The 27,383-nt window shown below is 39.8% G+C and overlaps 2 protein-coding genes and 1 pseudogene across 7 annotated transcripts in view; 1 reads left to right on the top strand and 2 right to left on the bottom strand.

Moving 5' to 3' along the window:
- The window catches only part of LOC138006959 (F-box/WD repeat-containing protein 4-like), a 13,191-nt gene extending 9,932 nt beyond the window's left edge, over positions 1-3,259 (bottom strand). For all 6 annotated transcript variants that reach the window (XR_011123964.1, XR_011123965.1, XR_011123966.1 and 3 more), the window contains exons 1-3: positions 2,903-3,259; positions 2,702-2,794; positions 1,875-2,199 (exon numbers count right to left, since the gene is read on the bottom strand). Coding sequence is in view for 2 of the 6 variants with exons in the window: in XM_068853597.1 (XP_068709698.1) it covers positions 1,875-2,199; positions 2,702-2,794; positions 2,903-3,111 (627 nt within the window). In the remaining 4 variants the exon portion in view is untranslated. The remainder of the gene's footprint in view (positions 1-1,874; positions 2,200-2,701; positions 2,795-2,902) is intronic.
- A 6,768-nt stretch (positions 3,260-10,027) lies between these two features.
- On the bottom strand, positions 10,028-26,545 carry LOC138006958 (ras-related protein Rab-24-like). The gene is made up of 8 exons (XM_068853596.1): positions 26,296-26,545; positions 23,516-23,584; positions 22,846-22,924; positions 21,587-21,654; positions 19,710-19,809; positions 16,603-16,653; positions 15,242-15,301; positions 10,028-10,460 (listed from the first exon to the last, which is right to left on the bottom strand). Exons 1-8 carry the CDS (start codon positions 26,410-26,412, stop codon positions 10,378-10,380), a joined length of 627 nt encoding a protein of 208 aa, XP_068709697.1. The 5' UTR covers positions 26,413-26,545; the 3' UTR covers positions 10,028-10,377.
- Positions 26,546-26,600: 55 nt separating this feature from the next.
- On the top strand, positions 26,601-27,383 carry LOC138006957 (protein N-lysine methyltransferase METTL21A pseudogene; annotated as a pseudogene).

The raw sequence follows: 27,383 nt of genomic DNA, 5'->3' as shown, positions 1-27,383 counted from the left end.
GGTGAGGAATGAAATGATCATAAAATCTAGCAACTGTACTGAACAACAAAAATGCTCTGCCAACCATACAGTAAAACACCAACTACTGCTAAGCTGCGAGCAATTTAAGTGGTAAGACTGCTACATGTAACTCTTGCTAGCAGACAAACCCTAGCAACCAAAGCCACTGAATACATGCACTTCAGATAAGGATAATCGTTGGGACTGAGGAGACATGGAACAATGCAATGCAAACAAGACTAAAAATCAAAGGTATCCTGTGGTAAACTCGTGGAGTAAGTAAGATACTGCGTCAGGGAGGTGATACAGCTGTATAGCAAAATAATTACTGTATCAAGCCTATAGAGTGCTTACAAATGCAGTGTAATACATTTTTCTGTTTTACGAATGCATGAATGCGCCTGCCGCCTTAACAACCATTTAACGAATGCATGAATGCGCCTGCTGAACTTGAGACGATCAGAAATCAATTACAAATTTTCCATTGTTTACGCCTGACAGCCTGATTCGCCAACCACATCGATAGCTCTCCACTAGCTACCGTATTTACCCGTGTATAAGTCAACCTTTTATGGCCTCAAAAGAAGCTCCAAAAATCGCCCTCGACTTATTCACGGGTCAAAGACTTTGAGCCAAGTTCCAGCTAAGTAATTTATTCAAAATTAACATAATAATGTTGTCTTGGGCGATTCTTGGGCATAACGAATGCAGTGGACAAAAGCCGACAAAAGACTTCAAAATGAATGACAAAAGACTTCAAAACGAATGTAAGCAATTCCAGTTGAAATGAAAAAGGATTTATCCAACTCTAAATGTTGAAGATACTCACAAGCACAAATATCAAATAGACACTGGAAATTTTCGTTTTCCAAAGGCGGAAAGCTCTAAAAGGCATTTCTGTTTCTTCAAATAAAAACTCGATCGCTCAACGGGTTAGTAACCTGGCGCAATACCTCGTGTTTGCGTGCAAGCATCGTCACTCGTGTTGCGTGAAAATGCTGGTTGGTAATGAATGTTTTTTTTATTCTTTATACAAACCTGGCTGACTTAAATGCTTTTGCAAACTTCATATTGTTTAGTTTATGAGTTTTGTTTTGTTTGTCATTTGAGAAATTATAAGTCAAGGACCAATTAAACCTTGAACATTTTCGCATCGTTCGCAAGTTATTTTCAAAGATTGACTCCTGCTTCCTGAGATGTTGTGCTTATCCTCTAAAGCCCTTTATCCTTGAACAATGAAACAGGTTAGTTTGAGGTTTACATGTTCGATTTTCTGAGAATTTTTTCGAAACTCAAGGACAAAATGCCCGCATATACAACAGATGCTGAACCACAAAACTATTAAGCGCTTGAGGCCCTGATTTTTTGTGTATCCACATTTCCGGAAATCGAAGAATACAAGATTAGTGTCCCATGAACATTTAACAAAGAAATTAACAAATTGCTTTTTTTGCCACAAAAATGGGGGTTGACTTATACACGGGATTGACTTACATGTAATACACGGGTAAATATGGTAATAATGCCAATACAACAAAAGACCCCAATAAACGCTGAAGGTGACTGTAAATAATCACAATCCAACACAATGCTAACGAAATCAATGCTTACAAAACGCTAACAAGATCCAACACTAACACTGTGTGACAATCCAATGCAAATGCAATGCTAGCCAAAACACAAAATAACTACATGTAGGGGTCAGCACGACATTGCACAAGTTTCCACCTTGTTGCTAACTAACTGTAAGTTAAATTGCATTCAACTACTGTACATTAAGTCCTGTCAGGGCATTGTAGCTTGTTTACTGGTATACACAAAATTAATAAATGAAGTCCATATTCATTATTTTTATGCAGTCAGTCTTACCCTACCTTGACAGTTTTATCCCTTGATCCGGTCACAATCACATCAGCATCACAATCCACACTGTTTATGTCACTTGTATGGCCGATGAATATATCTTTGCATTTCCCATTCTGTAGGTTCCAGGTGCGTATTGAATTATCCAGACTGCAACTCACCAGTTGGCCATCAATGATAACAAATTTACGGACATCACCATGGTGACCACTAAAGGTCCTTAAGGGTTGCCATGAAGATTGGCCCTTGTGCTTGTTGCTCTTATAAAGAATGATGTCAGCCGCTTGCGCTACATACAGCTGCTGCGACCTTCCAAGTTGAATCCACGGCATTAGGCTTCATGAAAAGACAGTTTAAAAAAAATGTATAAACCCATCAGAACAGGAGGTCCGAGAGGTTGTTATTTCGGCTTCAAAATAAAGCCCTAGAAAATTGAACATAAAGATTTTGCGGGCAGCTCATGGTCTGCTGAATAACTCCACCCCCTGCTTGAAAGCCAATTGTGCTGAGCCAATCAGCATTCGTGTACGTTCTAAGGTAGCAGATTGCACATGAAGGCTGTCAATTTAAACCCGATCCTGATCCTGTGATTGACACAATACATCAATCATTTGTCACACGCAGATTTTGGCAGGAAACAAAGAAAGCCAACTCTAACTGTTTTAAAATTAATTTTTCAGAATTTTTTTTCGGGAAATATACTTCAATTTACCTTCACCGAGACCTTAACTGCAGAATACATGTACCTGCCACATCAACTAATTAAGTCTGTCAATTTAATGAGGGGATCCGACCAGTAAACAACTCTGATAAGGTAAGTAACATACTAATAACTCACTTCAAATTAAACCTGAGAATGTTACGGTCCTTACAACACCCGTGTGTCCAATTCCAAGAGACCCTACAAAGCTCCTTCCAGTCCCATCCAGATCTACAACGAAGAGATTAGTTACAGGTTAGTTTACTGCTGCCATTTTTACTTACAGTACATTGAGCTTACTGTGCAGTGAACGAGACGGAAATCCTGCCTCCCACTTACTTTCTGTCCGAAAGACGGACATTCACACATTGCAATGCTGTTTCTTTCCACAAAGAATCGTCTCTGGCCAGACGGTAGAGATTTCTGCTTACGCGGGATACCACAGAGAGGGTTTTCAAGTCACAGAAACGCAAGATGGCCAACAGAACATCGTCGGGCAGATTGTTCAAATTTGCGTCGCTTTCCGTGCCGCTCTGGGCCAAAGACATGAGGCAAAACCGACTCAAAGGGACACCGAAACAATCCTTTTTCTGGAGCTAAAATCTGCATCTGTTTCATACTAATATGAAAGTAAATTTTTGAGAAGGACGTCGAGATTAAGAACAGTTCGAGTAGGACGAAACCCTGTCGATTCGATCGCTTTCTCGTCCCCAGTCATCAAATTGCATATTTGCAACGTCGTTCTCAGGGTCTTCTCGGCTTTCAATATGGCGGACGGCCCAGCACACAGAAAATCGAAGATTTGATTCGTGCAGCGAGTGGACAAGTACAACACGATCTCTTGCTCAAATGAAGAATTATCCTTCATTGCCAGTTTGCTACAAATAAAGTTTTTTCCTTCATTTAGATTACTCTAACCCAGGGCTTGTGGTTATGCTTTTTTTAACAGTCGCCCAAACTGGGTAGGTACAAAACGGGGTAGCCTAAAAACTCTTGTTTAGGTCTAATAAGCCTAAGGTTAGCTTTAATGAATGTTTAGGTTTGCTTCTGTATTGGTAAAACAGGGCCTGTGACCTGAGACCTGTGTTTTGTACCTGCCGGCCTAAACTAGCGTAAGAAACGGCAACGGCTGCAGCAACAATAGACCAATTTCGATATAATATATTAAAATTCATTCCAAAACAAAAAGCATCATCTCGAGGCTCTGGGGAATAAATATAAGGATTTGTATGAGTTAATTCCCCAGAGCCTCGAGATGATGTCTTTTGTTTGGGACTGAATTTTAATATGTCGAAATTGGTCTATTATTGGATAAAGAGAAAAAACGATCGAGCTGCTCGTGCGGCACACATTTTGGTACATTTCTTTGCTGTTCTCTGCAAAACAACAACGTCATATAACCAAAACATCAACTTCGTTGCCAGGGTCTCTGTCTCTGTTCCCTGGGAAAGAGGTTGCCATTGATAGGCGCTGCAGAAGTTTCTATTTATGTCTGGCATCATCTTCGTAAAATAATTGAACTTTTGTTTGCCAAATCTTACAACGTTCCAATGGATCCTACCCTGCGTTAGCGTGCGTAGCTTGGATTGTTGGCTATGGAGGCAAAGAACGAGCGGCCAATCCACGCGGAAAATGGAGACGGACGTTGTGAATTCCCATTCTCCGCGCGGCTACGCCCCTGACCAGTCAGCTCAATCGAGAGTGCGCTAGACTTCCGTGCGGAGGGTCCGGCCGGACCAACACTCAGGGTCTTTAAATAACTTGGGAGAAACTGCTGCCTTTGTAACAGAATCTTTTCCAAATGTGTAGACTTTCTAGTTTATGGTAAAAAAAAAAAAGAGCATGTTGACACGCGCTAGCACCATCCCGGTGTGGCCAACACCTCACGCATGCGCACAACCATTTCACCTGGTCAATTAGCAGTCATGGACAATCTGTTTCAGCCTAGCTGGGCCTCATCAGCATGGCATAGCTAACATACCAGGCGGATGTTTTTGGCATCCCTTTAGTGGCAGCTCCAAGACCGTGCCGCCTGCTATGTTGGTTACGCCATGCTGACGCCATGCTGATGAGGCCCAGCAAGGCCGAAGCAGCTGCTAATTGACCGGGTGAAATGGTTGTGCGCATGCGTGATGTGTTGGCCACAACGGATTGTTACCGGATTGGTGTTAGCGTGTGTCACCATTCTCTTTTTGTTTTTGCTAGTTTTCTCGGATAAGGACGATAAGCCGGAGTACCCATCTCACAGCCCTTGTTCATTGGCAAGCTTGAGCAACGGCGACAGCAACTTCAATGAGAACGTCGCCTTATATGTCAATTCGCGTTCTTGTAATAGCTTCGCGACTATTCCAAGCATTTTAAAGTGACAAAGATGTGACAAACCCTCAAGAACGAAACTAGTATGAACGGCCCTCCATTTATTTTGCTCACTAAATGGAGCGGTTTTCAAATGAGCGTAAAGTAATTACTTCTACCAATCACGGCAGGTGCAAACAGCGCAAAACGATCCAAAATTTGCACCAATTCCATGTAACTTGCTGAAAGCGCGGGAAAAATAGCGCGTGCAAGTCGCGATTGGTTTCGGTTTTCCCTCTCATTGGTTGATAAACTCGAGCGAGACTTTTAATTAAGCCAATCACTGAGCGATTGCGTAATTACTTTCGACACTCATAGGTCATTTCCGAGTTCATGTCTGCCTCCTCTTCAAAGCGAGTCAAAGAGCGAAGTTTTTCTTATGAAAATTAGTTTTCATCCATATGTAAATTAGAACTAATTACCATCACAAAAACTTCGCACTTAGACTCGCTTTAAAACGAAGCAGATATGAACTCGGAAATGGCCTATTGAAAACCGCTCTATGCAAATTTGTGACGTTCTCGTTGCCGTCGCCGTTCTATTAGGGAGCTTAAGCACGTGCGTTTCTGAGACACAGATGGCAACCGGAAGTGCGCTGTTTTCCCTTTTAACCCTTTCACACAACCACGTTTACATTTCCAAGTATCTTTTCTCCATTAGAGATAATTAGTATAAAAATCTGGTAGACACCACTGCCCTGGCACGCTAAATTGTCTCTTCCGGTTGACGTCCGCGTCCTAAAACGCTCCCTATTAGGGAGTTTAAGAAACCACGACGGCTGTGGTGACGAGAACGTCACTTCAAACTAGTAGCTTGAGCTGTCCTAAGTGTTTCACTGAGTTTCACGATGTTTCCATCTCGTTTATGTGGTGCAATATGGGCGAAGTATGCTATAACCATATTGGTACATACGTACAGATTTGAAGCAAAGAGAGAGAAGGAAAGATTCACTGTTAACGTTGTTTGTCCACCTCGTCGTCAAAACCTGAAGATTGGTGATTTTATAAATGTTGCTTTGACAAGTACGTGAGAGAAATGTGCAAAAATGCGTGCAGCACGATCATATCATTACTGCTTTTTGCCGTTGTCGTTGCCCTAGCCGTAGTCGTTTTTTAAACTCCCTCTGAGGGAGTTTTAGCAACCTTCCTTCGGTTCCTTTCCCAGCAATCGGGAATGATATCCTTGCTGAGGTTGCACTGATTTCGAGCAAACTTGTACGTTTTGGCGTGGTCGCCATATTTAGAAGATTTTATTTAATCTTTTCAGACGTTTGCCCCGCCCGCATAGTTCCCAGTTGTTCCCGCCATGCAGCCCGGAAGTAAAATGTAATGCGTAGTGCTTGTAATATTAAATTGTTCTGCGCATCATTATTTTTATCAGCCAATGAAACAATTGGAATTTTTTGGTGCGACCAGACCCTCCGTTTCGTTAACCAAAACAAACGGAGGGCTCTGGGGGAGGAAGATGATCGCTAGTGTGAACACCCTTGGGCTTGGGCATCGCACAATACTGTGCAAAACTCCGTCCGAACCAACACTCACGGTCTAAAATATAACTGAGAAGGAAGTGCATCTGAAAATAGTTAGCCTCTGTAGTCTTATCGGATAAGGAAGATAAACCGTAGGCCCCGTCTCAAAACCCAATGTTCATAATCCTGCGTGATGTAAAAGAACCCACACACTATTCGGAAAGAGTAGGGCATGGAGTTCCCGGGGGGTACACGCTGGGAAGTACAAGCTACAACAAGCAACTCTAAAATCCGACGGTTAACAAAGATATGACGCTGAGGATCGTATGAACACCGTTTGAGTCTTTATTGACCAGAACTTATCCTGGAATTTTCGTGTCGAGACTTCAAGGGAAAAGAGCACCTAACACCAGAGCATTGAAAACATTAATAATCTTTTCCACGTGCATGTGAATCTCACATCATCCACAGCCAGTTCATTTGATTACTGCAATAAGTAATTTCCGAGTTCACGTCTGCCTGCTCTCTAAAGCTAGTCTAGGTGTAAAGTTTTTCTAATGAAGTTTACACCTTCGGTTTACACGACACGGATCGAGACTGTTGCCGAAACCGTGCCGACTTGAAACCGCTGCCAAAAGCGGAGCGTTTTCAAAACAATGCGGTTTCATCTGTCGTGTAAACAGCGAAACCGCATCGATTTGAATACGGTTAATATTTTGGCGCGAAGTTTGCATTGTTCAATTCAAAATAGTGAATTTAGCACGAAGTGCAGCGCTCGCTTACACCATCACGCCTCGGATTTTATGGCGAAAACGGTTCCGTGTCGATATGAAACTGCGTCCGTGTAAACACTACCTTAGTATTAATGCTTATGTCTGACGAGCTTATGGTGTTAAAAGAAAATTCTAATTTGCTATCCTATCTAAAGGACCATTGGAAAATGAAAGATGGGGTGACTGTGCTTGCTTTGGTGTTCGATGAGACCACCACCCCCCCCCCCCCCCCTTTCCTCCACACCCCCCACATTTTAAAAAGGCACCTGCATCAGGGAAGTCACGAAACGACGGAAGACAATCCTGCTGCAAGTGGCACATGCATGTTAGTACGAAGGTGCTCTCCCCCCCTCCTTTTCGGCACTCTCAACTCTCAAAGGCTAACCTTGGGTAGGATGTAAACCAGTAGACGATATAATGACCAACTTAGTCGTTTTCACTCAGCTTTATTTGAACAGAACAGCTGGTACCAGTACTAAATTGCATGAACCTTTGATGTTTAACGCCACATAATACAGATGATATCACATAGGTTAAAAATGCTAAACATAACTTAACATGGTGAACTTAAAGCTCGGAGTTCATAACTTCCAGAGATGGAAAGATCGCGTTTGTCTTAGCCAAAATATAAATTTTCAGAGAAATACCACTTAAAGTAAAGATTCTTTGACCATTTAAATACTCGAAAATTCCATACTTTTGTTTACGAACGAAAAGCTTTTGCCCTCCAGTGTAATTTTTCATAATTACGCGCCACAAACATAGCTCAGATTCCTATTTTTACCATGGGTCAAATAAGCGAGAATAAATGTGCAAGTGTGGAAATTATCAGACTTTCATATTTCGAAGGAAGAATTTTAAAGCGGTTTGAGAAAAATAGAAGGTTTGTACGAAAAGTATTGAAGCGTGACTGGCTGCCAAAGCGTCCTTTTCCCATACGAATCCTTATACATTCTTTCAACTGTTACAACACCAGTTTAACGACATATACTTACGAAAATCGGCATGTTAACATATTTTGAGCTGCACTTTTTATTTCTTGAAGAATAATTTTATGAAACCAGCAGAATCATCGTGTTTATGAAAGAACGGTCACGTGACGAATTTTTGCCAAAGGCCTATTCATGCAGCTGTAAGCACTATCATTCATAAACAACTGGCTATTGGGAAGATATCTCTTTGCAAACATTGTTTTTGTTGTGCCAACCACGGGAACAAAAGACGCTCTGGTTGCCACATATTGACAATGGATTACGTCAACGATATCTTCGCTATATTTGCGAATTAAAAGAGTGTTAAACCAGTCATCAAGGGTAGTAATGCAAAAAACCCCAACCCAGGAAATTGTTTTGACACTCGTAGGATACGAAGCTCATGCGATGTTCTGTTTATTATATTAACACAAATGGAATACCAAACCATTTCACTTTAACATATTTTTTTTTTGTAGTCCTAACGTAGGACGGCGCGATAAAAATGTAACTATAGCACTAGCAACCATGATCTTTTCACGTGTGAAGATAACATGCCTTAGTATATACTAAAACAGTGGATAGCGTTGAACGCGCGCGCTGATTAACCACTCACTCCGGATATTCTTTGCTATTCACCTCCGAGCAATTCGGGTGGAATTTGCGCCCAAAAAACGTAATCTTTGCACGAATAAATTGAGTTAAAATCATCTTTTTGTGCTATATTTTCGCGCTGTTTTAGTGTATACTAAAACAACTATTCACCTCAGTGTCGTTGGCTAATAGTGAATATTTACCTGGCCGCTTCGCGTCTCGGTAAATATCCACCACTAGCCACCTCCACTTCGGTGAATAGTTGTTAATTATGCCATGAAAGCTCACCTGGTATTAATATTTCATTGGTGTTTATACAATGAAACATTTTTAAACGTGTTTGACGTCCTCTTTTAGAACTCTTTCATAATGGCGGCCAAATATTTTTATTGTTTGTTTTAATGCTAATAAGCCTTTCTAGCCTCGCTACGACGAGCAAATTCCAAAAGAATTTTTGTTTCAAAATGAGGGCAGTAGGTCTAATTTACATTAAAAAGTGGTCGCCATTTATGAAAGTGGTCTATAGATGCCTACGTTTTTCCGGCAAAGCAAAACTAAATGATGACTAGAAAATAAAGGCCAAAGATATTTGTGGCCAGAACTTTAGTCGCATAATTTTGCTGATTCCTATTCCGAGTTACATTTGAAAGAAAAATCGGAATGGTATTTTTCCAAAAAGGAAAACAAGAAAGGTGACCTTGGAAATAACGGCGGGAATAATCTGGATACTAGAACACATACATTCTGTCTGCGCGCGCAGGAAATCTCACTCTGGGTATACTATTTCGTTGATTGCGAAAACGGACTCCCACACCACCCCCTCAAACCCCTTAAAAAAAACAACAACAACAAAAACCGATAAACCGAATAGTCCGTGTCGAAATGTTAGCGACCCACGATTGATGAGGCAATAATAGCCCGCAAAAGCAAAGGCAAAGGAAAATTTGAGCAACAAATATGTGGGGATCAACAAATATGTGGGGATTATTGACGCAAAACGCGTGCAGCGCAGTAATGGAAGGAGATCCATTTTTGTACTCGTTGGCATCCACGATTAGTTCAAATTTCTGAGGTTCCACAGATGAGAAAAAAGATTCTTAAATCGCGCCCTTCCTTGTTTGGAATTGGCCAAAGGTGTTATTATTCCATGCGCGCAAAAACTACGTTCTCCTTTCAAATACAAAAAAGAAATTCTAAAATTCTCTGATTCTTCAATCCTCTGCAATATTAGTCATTGAAATTGAGTTTATCTATTTGTTTACAAAGAAAAACCAACATTTTAAACGTGAAAGCGCGTAAGTCACCCTGTTCATGTATTCCGTTTAAGACGTTATAAAACTCAAAATTTTTCCACATACAAGTTCCACAAACTATGAACTTTCACCGAAATTTTAAATTCAATGCATTAATTAGCGGTATTTGAAAATAATTCTGTAAGTACACATTTCATCTTTTCCACTTTGATTCCCCATACAAGGTATAAAGAACTGAATTCTTGGCATGCCTTGATTTTATACTTCTCAATAATTGACAACTAGTGAAGATCTTATCATTATTCTGTATTAAAAACTAATAAATTGTCTATAATCTGATTGTGTCCATTGAAGTGTAATATTCATCTGTACTAAAATCTCTCTCTCACATGCACCAACATCATAACTTCATTCCACAGCATAACGCTTTTCCCTGTCGTCCATTGGTATCTGTCAGTTCTAGCGGCTCTGTTTCGACATCACCTGAAAGAAAGGAAGAATGAAAGAGAATGACATTTTACACCTTGCAGACCAAAGCACTATCAGATGACAGTCATGATAAGTTTATACGGAATCAAACTTACTGGTCTGCTTATAACCCTTCATTGCCATCTCAGGGACTGAATTACAGAGGGCCAAGCTCCGGGAGGGAAAGACCCTCCTACAGCTCTATGGTCCTGGAGCACAGTTCCACAGACCAAAAACCACACACCTCCTCGCGCAGAATGCTATTGTTTTCTGCGACATGTACTTGCGGTGCAAAATTTTGTGAAAGGCAGCATATTAATTTGCATTTCCACAACAGGTCATCTGGGATTGGCCAAAAGATTTAGCTGTGGGAATACCTTGGTCCAGTTGCAGAATAGGCCATTTCCGAGTTCATGTCTGCCTCCTCTTCAAAGCGAGTCTAAGTGCGAAGTTTTTCTTCTGAAAATTAGTTTTCATTCATATGTAAAGTAGAACTAATTAGCATCACAAAAACTTCGCACTTGGACTCGCTTTGAAGAGGAGGCAGACATGCACTCGGAAATGACCTATTTCCCTACTGTCAATCAAACGATTTCGAGGGTGATTTGAAGGTGCGGATAAAGTGAACAATAGTGGCTCATTAGGCCGCTTGACCAATTTTTAAGCGGTTTATCAAGCACTGGAACAAAGGAAGTGAAAAGCTTAGCCAAGATGAAAGCTCCCTTAAATCAAGTCGAATTCAGCCTGAAGGAAACCCGCTAAATATCATCTCGTAAATAGCGACAGTTTTTCATCCACGCAAATCGCCCGTACAGGTTTTTCTCATTTGAGTTCTCTCCGAGTACTTCATCTAATGTAGTAAATTCAGACACTTTTTCTTGTTCTAGCGATGCGTATGAACACATTTCTAAATCATACACCCGCGCTAAGTCACTAAAATTACAGTTTGCAACGGTTGTCAGACCATTGAACTAGAGTTCAGAATATAACCAAGCGATGACAAGTTCTCTTGTAGAGAGTTAACGAGCAGTAGACGATCTAGTTTAAATACTCGCCATTTCCAAAATAGTTCCCGTTGATTTCCAACGGGAAAAGCATATGAATAAATGCAGGATTGACTGGAGATTCTTCGAGCTCTAAAGAGAGCTCCCGATCAACGCGCTGCATTTCGTGAGCTGAAGATACTTTTTGTAACTTTGATTGTTCTGATCCTATGGTGGAAATTGCGCTTGTGTTCTAGAACACCCGGCAATGGCGGCTAATTACGCCCCGCAACCTATTCAAGGCGGCATTTATACGTTAAGCAAGAACCAGCCGAACATTTGAATGAAGATCTTATCGCCTTCTTTGAAAACCTGGTGTGTTAACTTCAATCTTCGCAACATGTCGTAAATGTTACATATTTTGGTTTTCTGTTATATGCTTGGGCTTCTAATAAAGAAAATTGACATGGCGGAAGTACTATTGCTTTTGTCACAGGGTGTTTGAATATATTACCGTCCTCGCGGGAAATTCAAAGATCGCCGATTCTCTTGGTATGCAAGTGACCAAGCAGTCAGAAGGCCGAATAGTCAGGAGGACAGATATAAAGTTTAATTTTCCAAGTACTTCGGATCATTCTTTTCCTCTGAAAATTGTAAGGGAACCTTTTTAAATGGCAAGGAAAGAAAGCCATATGCTAAATTTTTGAAAGAGCGGTTTTTCACGGAAAATTAGAGCTATGAATGTTTCCCCCATACTAAAAATGCCCGAAAATAAAAATTTCAAATAAAATTTCCAAGTGGTTCCACAGCTAGTGAAAAGACGGAAAATGCCTCAATCCCTTCTTCAAGGTCTCATCTACAAAAGCCATATGCTAACCTTTGTAAAGCGCCAAAAAAAAAGCCGATGGTAGCTGCATTTTGGTCAATTTCTCTTTTGTTTGCCGGTCTGAAAATTTACTCACTTGTAAATGACCTCGGAGAGGTCGAAACGTCGTGATCTCATTAGTAGATTTAAGTTTTCGCGCGACGGCTTCATTAAAGTCCCGGATATGTTATAGCATTCTGGGCGATGTAAAACGACACAGCTCAAGTGTGTTTAGGCTTCATTGTTTCTGTTATTGCGGAGCTCTGGCACCATGGGTAAGATTTTTTGGGAAATCTCCAGTATCCATGCGAGAAATTTTGACGTCAGCGTACTCCCGTCCGTCCGCCCGTACAGACTAGGGAACTTAAGCAACGACGACGGCGACGGCACCGAGAACGTCATCTCAAAATATAAATTCGCGTCATTGTAATCACTTTGTAAACATGTCAACCCTTCTTATATGACAAGGGTGTGGTAGTTCCTCAAAAATGACATTGGTCGGAACGGCGCTTAATTTAGGGGAGAAAATGAAACTTTAGCGTCAAGTGCTGACGTTCCCCTTAAAACCTAAAATTTAACTATTTCACGTTGTTGTTTTGCTGACGACGGCAAAGAAATGGACAAAAGTGAAAAACGCACGTGCAGGGCGTGCAAAGCTATTGTTTTTGCCTACTAAATATGCACATTTGTGACGTTCTCGTTGCCGTCGCCGTTGTCGTTGCTTAAGTTCCCTACTGTCGGGGTGGAGGTCTGGTGGGGAGGCAGGAGAGCCTCTGGGGACGAAAGTGTTCGAGCAATTTTCATTGGCGGGCAATCGCGCGGCGGCCTTGCATTTGGCAACCCGCGTTTTTCTGGCGGGAAATCATATTAGGGAGCTTAAGCAAGGACAACGGCAACGGCAACGAGAACGTCATCTCAAAATATAAATTTGCGTTGTTTTAATCGCTTCGTGACTATTTCAACGTTTTTAATATGACAAGGGTGTGGTATTTCTTCAAAGATGACACCAGTCGGAACGCCACTCTATTTTAGGAGAGAAAATGAAAATTTATCCTCAAGTGCTGACGTTCTTCATAAAACCAAAAACTTGGCTATTTCACGTTGTTGTTTTGCTGACGACGGCAACGAAATGGACAAAAGTGAAAAACGCACGTGCAGGGCGTGCAAAGCTATTTACCCACTAAATATTTTCCTTCTTAATATATGCCTCGCTGCCTCGCATATTTTGTAAACCTAGCTAAAAAAACGAAGAAGGCCTGAAAACGTTTGCAACTCCGTGTTGACAGAGATTCTGATTTGTTTGACTGTTAAATTGGAGTCAAGTAAGCGAATTTACTACACTTTAGGTTGACTTTTTAATTACCGGTAGTAGAGATTTTTGCTGTTGTTCTGAACTGAAGAGAGACGGAGTAAAGATTGTCAGTCAAACGGAAAATGTTGTGGAAGTGATTACTGCGCATGTAATTTCATTTTGAAGTCAAGTGTGCATGTTGCCTCGCAGTTATGAGCGCAATTTACCATTGCGTCAAGAAGCCTGAAAATTTTCAGGACTTCAACGGCGTTTGAACCCGTGACCTCGCGATACCGGTGCGACGCTCTAACCAACTGACCTATGAAGCCACTGACGTTGGGAGCTAGTGATTTCTAGGTTCACATGTTCCCGTAATAAGTGAATTAATAAACGAAATGATACATTAATGAAATGCATCATACATTGCAGTGCGGGTAGGTATGAAGTCAAGTGAAACTGTGTTGCCTCGCAGTTATGAGCGCAATTTATTATTGCAATTTACTATTGCATTTCATAAATGTGTCATTTCGTTCGTTAATTTAAGTTTTAGTTGTTGATTAAAATTGTTAGTTATTGTTTGCAAGGCTTGTTTATTTACTGCTGTCAGCTCAGAGGTGTTTGATCACTGTGGATAGCGTTATTGGTTTCACTATCCCCTGAGATAGTGATTGCGGGAGAAAACCGGAGTATCTGGATAAAAAACCGTCAAATTCAGGTTGAGGTTAACCAAAACTACCGGTAAGTTCACATGTGGTTTCAAAGGTAGAAGGTGTAGATGATGATCACCCCACCTGGCAAGTACCAAACACTGTCCAACAGGACAAGACTTCCGTGATCATATTAAAATTGTTGTTTTCCTTTGGCCAAGGCTTACACACGTTGAAAATATTCAGTGTGGTTTCTAACTTCCATGGGCTTCACCCGCAGGCTGCCAGAAGGAAATATGAAGGGATCAACACTAAATGCTTCGTTTCTATATAGTTTCTAATGCCCTAACATGTTCTCTACATGACATCACTGAGGCTCCTTTGGTTCACCCAGAGAAAGAAATTAAAGGGGGGGGGGGGGGGGTTGATTGACCGTATTCCGGAATAGAGTATGTGCACGGCAGCCATGTTGGAGGACCAAAACAATTAAAGATATTTGCAAAAAAACATTTATTCCCCAAAGGAATATCATTCTTTTGTTTCGGTCTCCTCCAATATGGCCGCCATGCACATACTCTATAGGAACACATGGAATAGAAGTTATAAATCCTTTGTTTTTACAGAGATTTACATTAAAATTGTCAAAAACCTGCTAAAATGCTATTTTAATTGGCACATCTGTATTATCCTTGTTGCTTCAAAACGCCAAATATACCGTTTTAAATCATCACTCCACGTATTCTTATTCCGGAATAGGGTCAATCGAACACACGCCAATGTTGGGGCATCCAAAATATCCCCAGGAAATTAAATTCTGCTTTTAGGGAATGTTTCCTTTTGTTTGAGTAATTCAGTGTGGCCATTCATAAATTTATGATCAATACAACGTAAAGAAGTTTGGGAGTAATGCCCCCTTTAAATTCTCTGTGCTTTTGACCTCACCCTGAGATAGTTTTTAGCTGTTTTTTAATGAAAAGTCACTGTAAATTCCAAATCAAACTTGCACCTACCGGCCTCAGGTAAATCCTCTTCTCTTGAATAATCTTTGGCCAGTTGAAAGAACAATTCCTCTAGTGATTTTAAAACAGGCATTAAAGTTTTAACCAAGTCACCTTGTATGCAATGCAGTATCATTGGTTAATAAAAAATGTGAAAAGGTGTCTGCAGTACTGGGATTTCACCAGAACTCAACTGTGCAAACTGTTTAAGGACGTTCGCGGCCAGAATGTTCCCACGCACAGATTTTTTTAAACTTGCCACGCAGAAAGGTAATGATCTACTTTTGGCAAAAAGGGAAAAAAATGGGGGGTCACCGTGCTCGTTTTCGAGATAAGGTGCATTTTTAGAAGCTTGCGTTATTTTTAAGAAGATGTTAGCTTACAACTGTCAGCAATAAAAAAAAGTTACATTAGTGAAATTTAGATCAGGTAAACGTACTCAATTCAACACAACTAATATAACTAAATAAACTATTGCAGCTGATGTCTTTTTCTGAGGTGAAATAAACCTTGAAAAACATACATATTAGCCTAGGAAAGAAAACGTCGGTCGCACGAGAGCATAAAGTGCAAAATATTTCTAACTTCTCACGTACACATTTTTTTGTTTTTTGTTAAAATGGACAAAATCAGGAAAGGAAGTGATCTACGGAAAGAAAAATGGAGGTCACCGAGCATTCAAGAGAGTAAAATCTCTGCGATATTCTCAAAGCGATTGTCTATTCGCACTCTTACGTCATTGCGTGACATTTTCGAGAAGGCCTGGGTCCACAGCAATCCCATGATGCCACAAGCGACCCTTTGCCCGAGCGAGGATCAAACACTAGCTCGATGCAATGTTCGTTCACTTTCACGGTCTGCGATGCATGACTTGTGCGTGACATGCGCGAAAAAATGCGTAGTAGCAATGGGCGCGAACGTCCTTAATTTGCACCTTTTACTAATTAAAATTATTTGACTGTGTAAAGAATGAAGTTTAAAAAAAAAAGTTTTCACTGTCATAGTTACCGTCATAGTTATTGACGTAGTTGCGTAGGTCAAAGGGTCACACTGCAAGTTACAATGGGGGAAGATATTATCCACTAAATAATGTTATCCGATGTTATCCAGTGTTGTAAAAATTTAGGCAAAGCAGCCATTTGGTAAAAATGTTCAGGAACTAATCAAATACGAATAAAATAATGCAAGCAGTTCTCATGACATTCACAAAGTTGAACAATAAATTCTGGTATTGCTTCACAACACTCCATCAATTTACATTTTAAAACAGAAACACAGGTTATTTTGTTCAACACAAGATTCATCTTTACAAGACTTTCCTAACATCCTCACATCCACCACTATCCTTGAATTTGAGTACTTTTAAAACTCACCAACATTATGGCCAGTTTTGCTTGAGGTTTCAAATACCTTGGCATTTATTTCTTAAGACAAAAATGTAATGTGATGTCAATAACATTGCAAAGTTGAAACAAAAAATGATGCACAAGAGGATGAAATAATGATAACTAGATCAAAAAAATGAGTTTCTTCGCAGCAAAAGTAAGCTTAACAGGTAAATGCACACTTGAAATGTGATGTTTTGAGTAAGTTGAAAAAAAAATGCAACACTGTTTTTTTTCCTCTAAGAACGCAACTCTGTTTTTTCAACCCATTGACTCCTGAACCACCCCAATTGACAAGTAAAATCATCTGGCATTAGAAAGAGTATTAAAACGTTTTAAGTCTCCTTCGGACTCCTAGCAGTCTATGAGTTAAAATAAAATAAATGTCAAACTTTCCAGTATGTTGGAAAAAGGAAAATAGAAAAAACATCAGTCCAGCAAGTGACTTAGGTTGTTTACCATTTACAAATTCGGAAATTTCGGTTGGAATGTAAATGATAAGCCTATTTTGGTCTTCCCAAACGGAAAATTTCCGCAGAAAACGGGATTTCTCGAAAGGTAGTCCAAAACACTCAAACGGAATTTCCAAAGGGGAAACATGTTTACCATTTTGCATTCCTCCACGATTTTGCCTCCCTTCAGACTCTCTCGGTAAACGTGAACGAATTTTGCAAATGGTACACGCCTATCCCAACTAAATTTCCCATTCGGGAGTTTTTTGCTTACCATTTGAACAAACATAGTACCAACTGGTTTCTGGTTGTAAATGGTAAACAACCTTAATTTGTCAAGACTTTCCCAGCACGAGCACGTGCTGTCAGAAGAGGCTAGGTTCCAGAGAGGAGGAGCTACTTTCAACCCTTCTGAAAAGGAAAGTCAGAGCTTTTTTAAAAGCTATATTGGGGCATCAGGCTAGTGTCATTGAATGTTTTGGTTGTAGTGCGGAGGGAGGGACCAATGGCTGTGAAGGTATGACAGGGAAAGGTGACAAGGTTCTTGGTGTGATTGGGAAAGGTAGAAAGTCTGGGAAGAGAAGGAAGAACAAGTCTAAGTGGATGCATTAGGAGAGGAAAGTGTTTTGGGAGTGTTTGGTCAGGAGTGGTGAGTAGAAGATGCGAGGGTATGTCAAGAAGGTGAAGGCTTTGTGGGATGAGAAATGCTTGAGTGTGTGGGAAGAACCCAAGTTTGATCTCACAGTTGAAGTGCATTGAGCTGGGTAATCTGCTGACCAAGATGGAGAGAGATGAGACTGGCAAGATAAGGGATAAGACTGGAAAGGATTGTAAAGATCAGGAGAGGGCGATGATCAGTGAAGCTAAGGGGAATGAGTTGTTTGGAGAAAGTAATGATGAGGAAGAGTTTGTGGGATTTGATGCTGACAGTGAGGAGGTACATGTGTCTGATGCCAATGTTGTTGTTACAGAGTCAGAAGATGTCTGAGAGTGAGATAGATTTCAAGGTTGAAGAAGGTGGAGAGAAGGAAGATAAGGTGGTCAACAGGGAAGTTGATGACCACTTAAATAACCACTGTGACTCCCTTCTTTTGTCTTTATGCTAATCATCCTCACTAGCTTCATTAGCATGACCAAAATTAAAAAGAATTTTTGCTCCAAAGTGAGGATAGAGAGGATAACTGGAACAAAGACAAAAGAATAATTTTGTGGCCACCATTTATGAATATGGTCTATTGTGCAGGAGATGAAGGAGAAGGTCACGCAGGAGAATTTGAGGAGTGCAATAAATTCATGGGCTATAGGTGCGATGAGGTACAGTCCAGGGAAATTGATGTGTAGGTAAGGAAGAGGTTGACAATGTTTGGGGCGTTCCACAAGAAGGGGAGTGTAGCGAGGTACTCTAAGAGAAAAGTTGGCAGGAGGGGATTGATCAGTGTGTATGATTGTGTGAAGAACTTGGCCTGTTTGGATGTGCAAAGGTGAGTGGTGAGTGATGAGTGGATCTTGAAGGTTGTTGGAGAGACATTGCAGGTGGGAGGAAACAAAAGTGAGCACAAGAAGCAAGGGGTGAAGGCAAGGAAGGAGACATTTTTGGGAGAAGAGGTTGCATGAGTAGTTTATAAGGGATGTAATAGAGAGGCTGATGAGAGGTTGTGGCAGTGGCTTGGAGCTGAGTAGTTTGGGAAGAACATAGAGGGGTATGTTTTCAATGCTCAGGAGCAGCCTTTGTGAAAAAAGTTTTTTCGAGTCGCAATTGAGAAGGAGGATGCAAATCAAAGTGTAGAGTGTGTGGTACAGTGGTGGAGTCGCTTGGGCATGTGGCAAGTGGTAATACTGGTTTGGTGCAGAGGGAGACTATCGGAAGTGGCATGATCGCATAAGTTTGAGGGTGTTCTGGGAACTTTGTCGGAAGTATACATAGTGTGTTGATGTGTGGTATGAGGAGGTTCCAAATGAGGTGAGGGTGTCTGAGGATGGGAATACGGAGATGTGGTCAGATAGGAGCATTGAGACAGCAAAGAAGGTGAAAAATAACAATCCAGATGTTACTGTGGTGGATTGAGCAGCTCAGGAGTGGATTTCTGTCGATTTTCTCATTGCCTTGGGATAGGAACATGGTGACTAAAGAGAATGAGAAAATCACCAACTACCATTGGTGGTTGGCTGTTTGGGTGTGGTGTCTGGTGGCTGTGTTGGGAGGAATGCAGAACTCTGCAGTCATTGGGTTAGGGTTAATCCTACAGAAGACACTTCATCTCTATGCCCCAGGTTCAGGGCCAAGGCTTAGCAGTGCTTATGACTGCAGAGTTTGAATACCATCTCCTCACAGGTTGTTCTGTTAACAGAAAGTCAAGAATTTATCATTATTATTATTATTATTATCATCATCTATACTCTCACAGTCTTTGCTGGAGTTCTTTTAGTGCATCAGCCGGGTGCAAACCATGCACCTGGGGCTCAAGTCAATCTTTCTGTTCAGATACTAATTATTATAATTATTATTATTATTATTATTATTATTATTATTATTATTATTATTATTATTATTATTATTATTATTTTCATTTTTAAATCATTCATAATGGAGCAAGATGTTATTTCAATGATAATTCGATTTATGTCAGGCCAGATACTACATACCATCTGCATAATCTGTTGTTGTGTGATAGTCAACTTGGCGCAATTTTTTGTCACCTTGGACTAAGTCATACTTGGTGCCACAAAGGTATATCTTACAATTCTGTCAAGATACAAAATATTAATTATTTATTTTTCAATTAATAATTCTACTTTATTTTGCAAACAATACTTGCAATACAAACACTACTTACATAACTTACATAACTTACAAACATTTGTAACATAATCTTGCTTGTGATGCCATTTCCTACTTACATTATAATTACATTTGACCCACACAGTGACATTGGAGCATTGCATTGAGACGTAACAAAAGACAAGCCCATGTTTGCTGAAAATTTTGAAAACATTTTTTTTTGCAACTGCAATTTCTTTTCAAGAATATTAAGATTTGGAAGACCATTATCATGGCGACCATTTGTGCAGTGGATGTGGTATTTTGCCAAGGCAATAATTGACTGGTTCAGAGCATGCCAATGCAATGTATTATCAAAGAAGCCGCATAGTATTTTACTTTGTTTTAAGGATAGCATTTCATACTGCTGCCGTGGTTATAAGGTTTGTGTTTTGTTTTTATATATCTGAAGACAACAATTGCTTTCTGAAAAACCCTCACAATATAAACTCATTATTTTGGGTAGGTAGTATGTTGTGTATGATTTCATATTGAAACATTATGATTTTGACTTCTTTTGTAATCATAAAAGGTAATAGGAAACCTAAATGAATAAACATTGTTCTCGGTAAAGCCATGTACGAGTATCTTACATTGGGTGGTTGGTGGCATGAAAGAGCTTTTTGAAATGGTAGAGAAACTTGAATCTGTTATGAAAAATAGCATTACAATTTTGTATGACATCGTCAATTCTGGAGTGCTATTTTATTTTGTTTTTCCACACACTAGGAATGGCATCAAGACCACAGAAGATGGTACTGTAAATGGCACATTCAGGTTATAAATTGCTTGAAAATCAGCTAGATTGTAGAAACTACTGCATTCGTTTAATAATAAAATCATTTAATGATGGACATGCAAAATACCTTTGGCAAAGCAATTTCTGTAGAAAATGGACTTCTTTTCAATTAAAAGATTGCAGTTGTTCCATAAAATTTCATGTTTGATAAGATAAAATACAAGCAATTCAATACAAAAGATCATTTTACATTTTGCCTACAAGTTACCTTGACTGCGTTTTGAGGACTCTTTCTCTTATTTAAAAATTCTATGCTCAAAAACAACTAGTAAATGCCATGCACAGTTTTACAAGACGCTACTCCAAACCCCTCAATCCCCAGCTGCATCAAAAAGGATTAATTTCCTTTGGACACGTAACATTAGATCTCAGCAAAAACTTGTAAATTAATTGAAAAAATTACTGTAGATTCTGCAGATAAAGGTGGCCTGAACATTAGTCTAAATTTAACGTTATTACTGGTAATATCAGTTATTCCTACTAATAAGCCTTGTATTACTATTTTTTATGCTTATTTCTGTACCACATTCAGACTTGAAAAGCATAAGTTTTTAAGGGACAGGTCAATACTAATTAAAAGTATGTATGTCATCCCAAACTTTCTACCAACCAGGTTTTGCTGTGGGAACCCCCTCAAAGGTCGTAGGGGTAGCCATGAGGGGAGACCAATCAAAATCCACATACAAGTAGACATACTGATGAAAGATGCTTGTGTCAGCATGAATGATGAACTTGCGGATTGTATGGACAATCAAGACTGCGGGTGGATGAACTAAGCGATTATAGGTCTGGGGTCTGCTGGTGCATGAAGGGGATGGGTCAACAAATTTTCTCTCCACTCTACAAGATATTCTGCATCATCTTAAATCACTGACTGGTCCCTTACATAAATTTAATACTAACATCTTCATACGTCTTCAACTCATTAACCCAAAACTTTGCTCGTTCAAAACTGGACTTTTCAGTGAGATCTGAAAAATAATTTACAAGTTCATAAACCAGCATGAATCACAGAATGTGAAGCTCTTCTCAAATCGTCACAAAGAAATACTTCCATGTGTTGCCATACTTAAAATTCAATGAACAAAATGATATATATATGAAATGGATCATTATATTGAATTGTGGATATGAAATCAAGTGAGCTTTGATCCTCGCAGTTATGAACACAATTTTAGCAATTGCATAGAGAAGCCTGAAAAAATGCTGGTGTGATAGACTAATTCGTTTCATTATATAATTTCATTCATTAATTCATTTATCACGAGAGCATTTGAACAAATGAACCACTCCCAACATCAGTGGCTCCATAGCTCAGTTGGTTAGAGTGTCACACGGGCATCGCGAGGTCACCCCATTGAAGGCCTGAGTTTTTTACGCTTCTCTACACAATACCGGTAATTGCTAAAATTGTGTTCATAACTGCGAGGATCGTAGCTCACTTGAATACTTAAGCTTGCAGGTTAACATGCATAATGCTCTTAACTTCTTTTCGAGGACAGGCTTAATAATATCAATGTTATTAATTGATCTTGATCTCCGTACATGGCACAGTCAGGTTATTTTTGATCCACAACACAAATTTAGCACCCTCCCCCTCTCCCCCTTCCATCCCAGTTGCTTAACCCTCGTTCTGTGAATTTAAACAACCATCATAATGTTATAACCTACCAGCTAACAATAATGATTGGCTAATCTGAGGACATTACTGTTTTAGCTACAGCATTTTGGCCAAGGGACCCAAGACTGATTTCATATTATACTTTGTACACTTTGTCATGCTTGAATAGAAAAAAATCTGGGTTCCACATGACCATACTTACATTTTTTAACTTGATTTTCTCAAACAGTGCACAACAAAGCAATAATTGAATTTGAGGCAAGGGAAATCAGTATGGACCTTGCTTATTCAATATCATATCAACATCAATCAACAGACAAAATGATATGTTCGGACTTGTATTGTGATTGTTCTCAGACCTTTACCATGATATCTTCATGTCACAATAAAAAACATAGCAAAAGCACAGTGTTGTACATTTCAAAATACAAGGAATACATGTATACAATGTTCTGATTTCCGCCGCTATGGTTAATTATTAAGTCACCTTTAGAAAAAAACTAAGGTACCCTTGAATGTTATCCTCAGAATCTCTCCTTACCATAACATAAAACTGCTGCTTTTGCTCCACGATAGTAAATTCGACTCATCGCTTCATATCTTTCAGAGCCAGCCGTGTCCTATAAAATGAAATGTGAAAAGAATGATAAAAAAGACAGTCACAAATGTTAATAATTTTACATGTAGCTAAACATGTAGCCTTCTTTTCTTATTCTCTCTTTGTTTTTTGTTTTTGTTTTCAGGAGAAGGGCAGCATCATCCAGCAAAAAAGCACCATCAAAACCAACTTACTAAATCCACTGGATAGGGATTGATTTATTTTTGTAATTTTTGGTAATTTTTTTTAATTTCTCCATTGAAAAAAATAATACATCATTACATACAAGAAGAGAAACTACAGACTATACCATATACTACTACACCCTTACAGTCCCATCCCCTAACCTAAAAATTACAACTCACATGTACACCACACACACTCAGACACACAAAAACAACCTCATCCCCATCTCCAACTAACATGGCACACGCACACCCTTTACATGTGCAGCATGTTTGTGGCTGAGATAGCGACTTCCGGCCCATTCCGGCCCATAGCACCATCCATCCTTTGAATTATCAATAATTGGGGCCAGGATTGCCACTCAATCCTGTCAACTTTGCATATATTTGTAAATAAATAATATTAGTCGTAAAATAAATGAACTCACCCAAATCCCCAGTGTCACACATTTGTTACCCACAGTAATTTTCTTTGCACCAAATGCTGCTCCAATTGTCTGAAAACAAAACAAAATAAATACATCTTATTCGATGGTTTAACAAATAATACCCGCAGGCAATGAGTGAAATGTCTGCGAGTGTTAAACCATCGAATGAGAGAAAAATCCTCATGTGATTCTTCATGTTGTTTGGGCTCACTTAACAACAGCGGAATTACTGTAAAGGAATGCGCTGGAGACAGTGGGCTTAAGTCACAGTCAGCAAACATATCATGGTGGCATGCAGTTTGAAGAGTGCCGTCCAAGGTTGTGGACGGCGGTTGGATCAGAGCGAGTTTCGACCCACGGCAGAGGTCTCTTTTCCCAGAGTCGTCAGCCCAGTGAAAGCAAAAAGAAAAGATCCTCTTCTAGCAGGGAACATTACAGTATCTTATTGTCAGTTTTATCCTGTTTTGTAATTGTGAATTGGGTGATTCCAATTTTACCAGCACCAACCCCATGGAGGGCTTTTTTTAAAGGTCTAGATGGAACCACAGCCCCCCCCCCCCAAACTCAGTGTAAGGGAAAGCCAACAAAAATATAAGTATATAAAAATATAATTTATAGTACCTGAGCTCAGGCGTGCAAAGCATGCCAGCAGAGCACCATGGGCTGTCGGGGTGAAGAAGGGGAGGCAAGATAGCCTCTGGGGACGGGAGTGTTCAGGAAATTTCGTGGCAGTGTTGCATTTGGCAACCCGTGTTTTTCCGGCAGGAAGTCATATTAGTGATGAGCAACAGGATAAAGAGCAGGAAAGAGTAGGAGAGAAGAGGTGACACAATTTGAGAAATTTAAGCAAGAAAGCCTCGAGAGAAGCCAAGGAAGGAGAAGAGAAAATTTCAATGGAGAACACTGTAAGACTGAGAGAAATTTATAGAGCAAGAGACAAAACACTTATTTACAACTGGTAGCTTTCAGGTACCGGTAAGTCTTAATGTTTTCCTTTTTAATGCATGCCTCGCTGACTCACATATTTTGTAAAACTTGCTAAAAACATGAAGGCCCGAAAAAGTTTGCAATTCCATGTTGACAGAGATTCTGGTATATTTCAACAACCACACACCACGTTGCTATTCAAGCTGACAGCTTGAACCCAACACGACAACTGTTGAGTTCGGTTTGGTTCACAAGTCTTTGTTTTTGTCTTGGTAAAAAGTCTTTGTCTATTGTCCCTGACGACGTTACCAAACCGAACTTAACGGTCGCCGTGTTGTGTTCAAAGTGTGCAAGGACCTTTCAGTCATTTTATCCTTTTGTTTGGGACACTAACACTAACAGACGTTGCTGGCAAGGCTTCAATTGTCCGGCTAGCAGATTGAAATGAAAGAAAAACTTTTGCCCTTGAATTCTATGGTGGAATTGTAACAGTGGGAAAATTTTATCCAGGAACATTTGACTCCATTTGGTGGGCTCCTGAGAATTCAGTTTTCAGCCTTGGCATTTTATTATAACCGTAGACACCAGAGAAACTGATAATGGCTCAATACGCGTTGAATCTGGAGAAAAAAAACACACAGAAAGGACGCCAGCCAAAATGGCAATAAGGTTAGGCTTTTGATTGAGAATTTTTTGTAAAATTTATCTGCTCAGGTCTTTTATTGGGATTCCCATACAAATTCTTATATTCTTGTTGGCTTCCCTCACACTGAGCTTGGGGCGCCTGTGATGGAACTTGTCGGAATCTGGGAGTTTCATTTCACATCAGTAGTTTGCCATTTATAGGCTGTTCAGTCCAATTAATTATTTGTATCCATCTGCCCAGGGCTATGGAATGATAGTCTCCTTAACAACCGTCTTTCGGGATGTCACGTAACGCGTCCCCAAAAGGAATGGCTGCTCACATTGGAAACACATTTCTTTCTCGGATTGAGCCAATCAAAGCTACAGTTCCATTTTCTGGAACTGTATCATGCGACTCGATCGATAATACCTCTTGTTTCATCAATGTGCTCAATCATCACAAATATGCAGGTATGTTGTATGTTTCAAAGTGACCACTTACGCTGACCATAATCGCAAGTATAAGTGGAGAATTGAGAGAATGAAAGAATGTAAATACAATCATATTATTCGATATTTATATTGACTTCAAAATCAAGTCTTCCTGTACATGCGATTTTATTAATTTCACGTATTCTCAACTGCCACAATGCATGAAAACAGAGCTGAAACCAAAGCAAACAAATGTCTAGTCAAAATCTGACCGTGTCAGTAAAAAAACCTAGGTAATAGCAAGGCTTTCTTTTATGGTAGATGAAGTTTTGCCTAGGTCAAAGCACAGATTTGATCTACACCCAGAAACCAGGCAAATACAAAAATACTTTCCAGTACTGTATAGTGTTGCAAAATTATATTGCTGCTGAATATATCGGGTAAATACTCTCTCTCTGGCGGTCAGAATTTTTGCAGCATTTCAATCCAAATAATAACAATAATAATAATAATTATTATTATTATTAGTGTATTATTATTATTATTATTATTATAGACCATCAAAACAATGGGAAAGAAATGTGCTTCCAATGTGAGCAGCTTTTTTTTTTGTTCGGGGAGCGTTGCATGACATCCTGGAACTCATCGGTTCATTAATGGCATGCGGTCCCCATTAATTAAAATTAACGGAAATAAAGGAAATTAAATCAACTGTTGTTTCAGAGACCACGTTAACTTCGGTCTGTCTCATTATGACATAAGGAACAACAAAACTGAATATAAATGGAGCAACTCACATTTTGGTAAGGGACATTTTCGTTAAATCTTTCGTGTAAATATCTTTCCACTAAACTGGTCTTTCCACTGTATTCCTTTCCGAGAAGAACAACCTTTGCGTCCACCTTCGACCCCATTTATGGTGATGAAAGTTTTAAGTACTGAACCTGCATCACACGTGCCTTAGCTGCTTCTGGCAAAGATTTACTTCGGTGAAAACGCCAGAAACACAGAGTTTGCCTCTGCAAGCAAATCCGTCACATCACGCACTCCGACGAAACTATGTAGGAGAAAGACTAGAAACTAGAGTGGTAGAACGCCTGGCAATTATTTGTCGGAGATATGCGTGGATTTCAGTGCAGCTCTTGGACCACATATTTGTTTGAAATTATCTTTGTTTTGTTGTTTTTTCTTTTTAACTCATCGTATCCAACAAATGTGTCAGAAATGGCTATCGTTCCATACGATCCGTCCTCGATCATTTTGAGTCCGTTCCATGCAAAGGAAAGAACCTTTCAGTTTGCCGGGAGAACGCTTACTGTATTTCAGAACTGGAACGACGTTGGTGTTGCAGCGGTTATTTGGGATGCAGCAATCGTTCTTGGTCGGTATCTTGAGAAGATAGCCGTTCAACTGCGAGATAAAAAGGTAATTGAACTTGGAGCCGGGACAGGGTTTGCTGGTATCGTGGCCAGCTTACTTGGAGGCCATGTGACAATTACTGACCGCAAAATGGCGCTAAACGTCACGAGAATGAACGTGGAAGGGAATCTCGGTGAAAGACAAAACTTGGTTGAAATCAAGGAGCTTGAATGGGGGCAGAACGTTTCATCCTTCACACCTCCTTTTGATTATGTGTTGGGGGCTGATATTGTTTACATTGAGGATACATTCAACGATTTACTGAAAACTCTGAGAGAATTATGTGATGAAAATACGGTTGTTTTGTTGGCATGTAAAATACGTTATGAAAGAGACAAACGTTTCTTTGGCCTCCTTGCCAAATATTTTGTCCATGAATCTGTTTTGTATGACCAAGAAATGGGCATTACTCTTTTTGAAGCTAGAAAGATTTCTTAACCTTGTCATAAAATTAGATAGCCGTTGA

The sequence above is a fragment of the Montipora foliosa genome, chromosome 6, assembly GCF_036669935.1.
Source record: "Montipora foliosa isolate CH-2021 chromosome 6, ASM3666993v2, whole genome shotgun sequence".
NCBI lineage: Eukaryota > Metazoa > Cnidaria > Anthozoa > Scleractinia > Acroporidae > Montipora > Montipora foliosa.
This window is presented reverse-complemented; position numbering and strand designations above follow the sequence as displayed.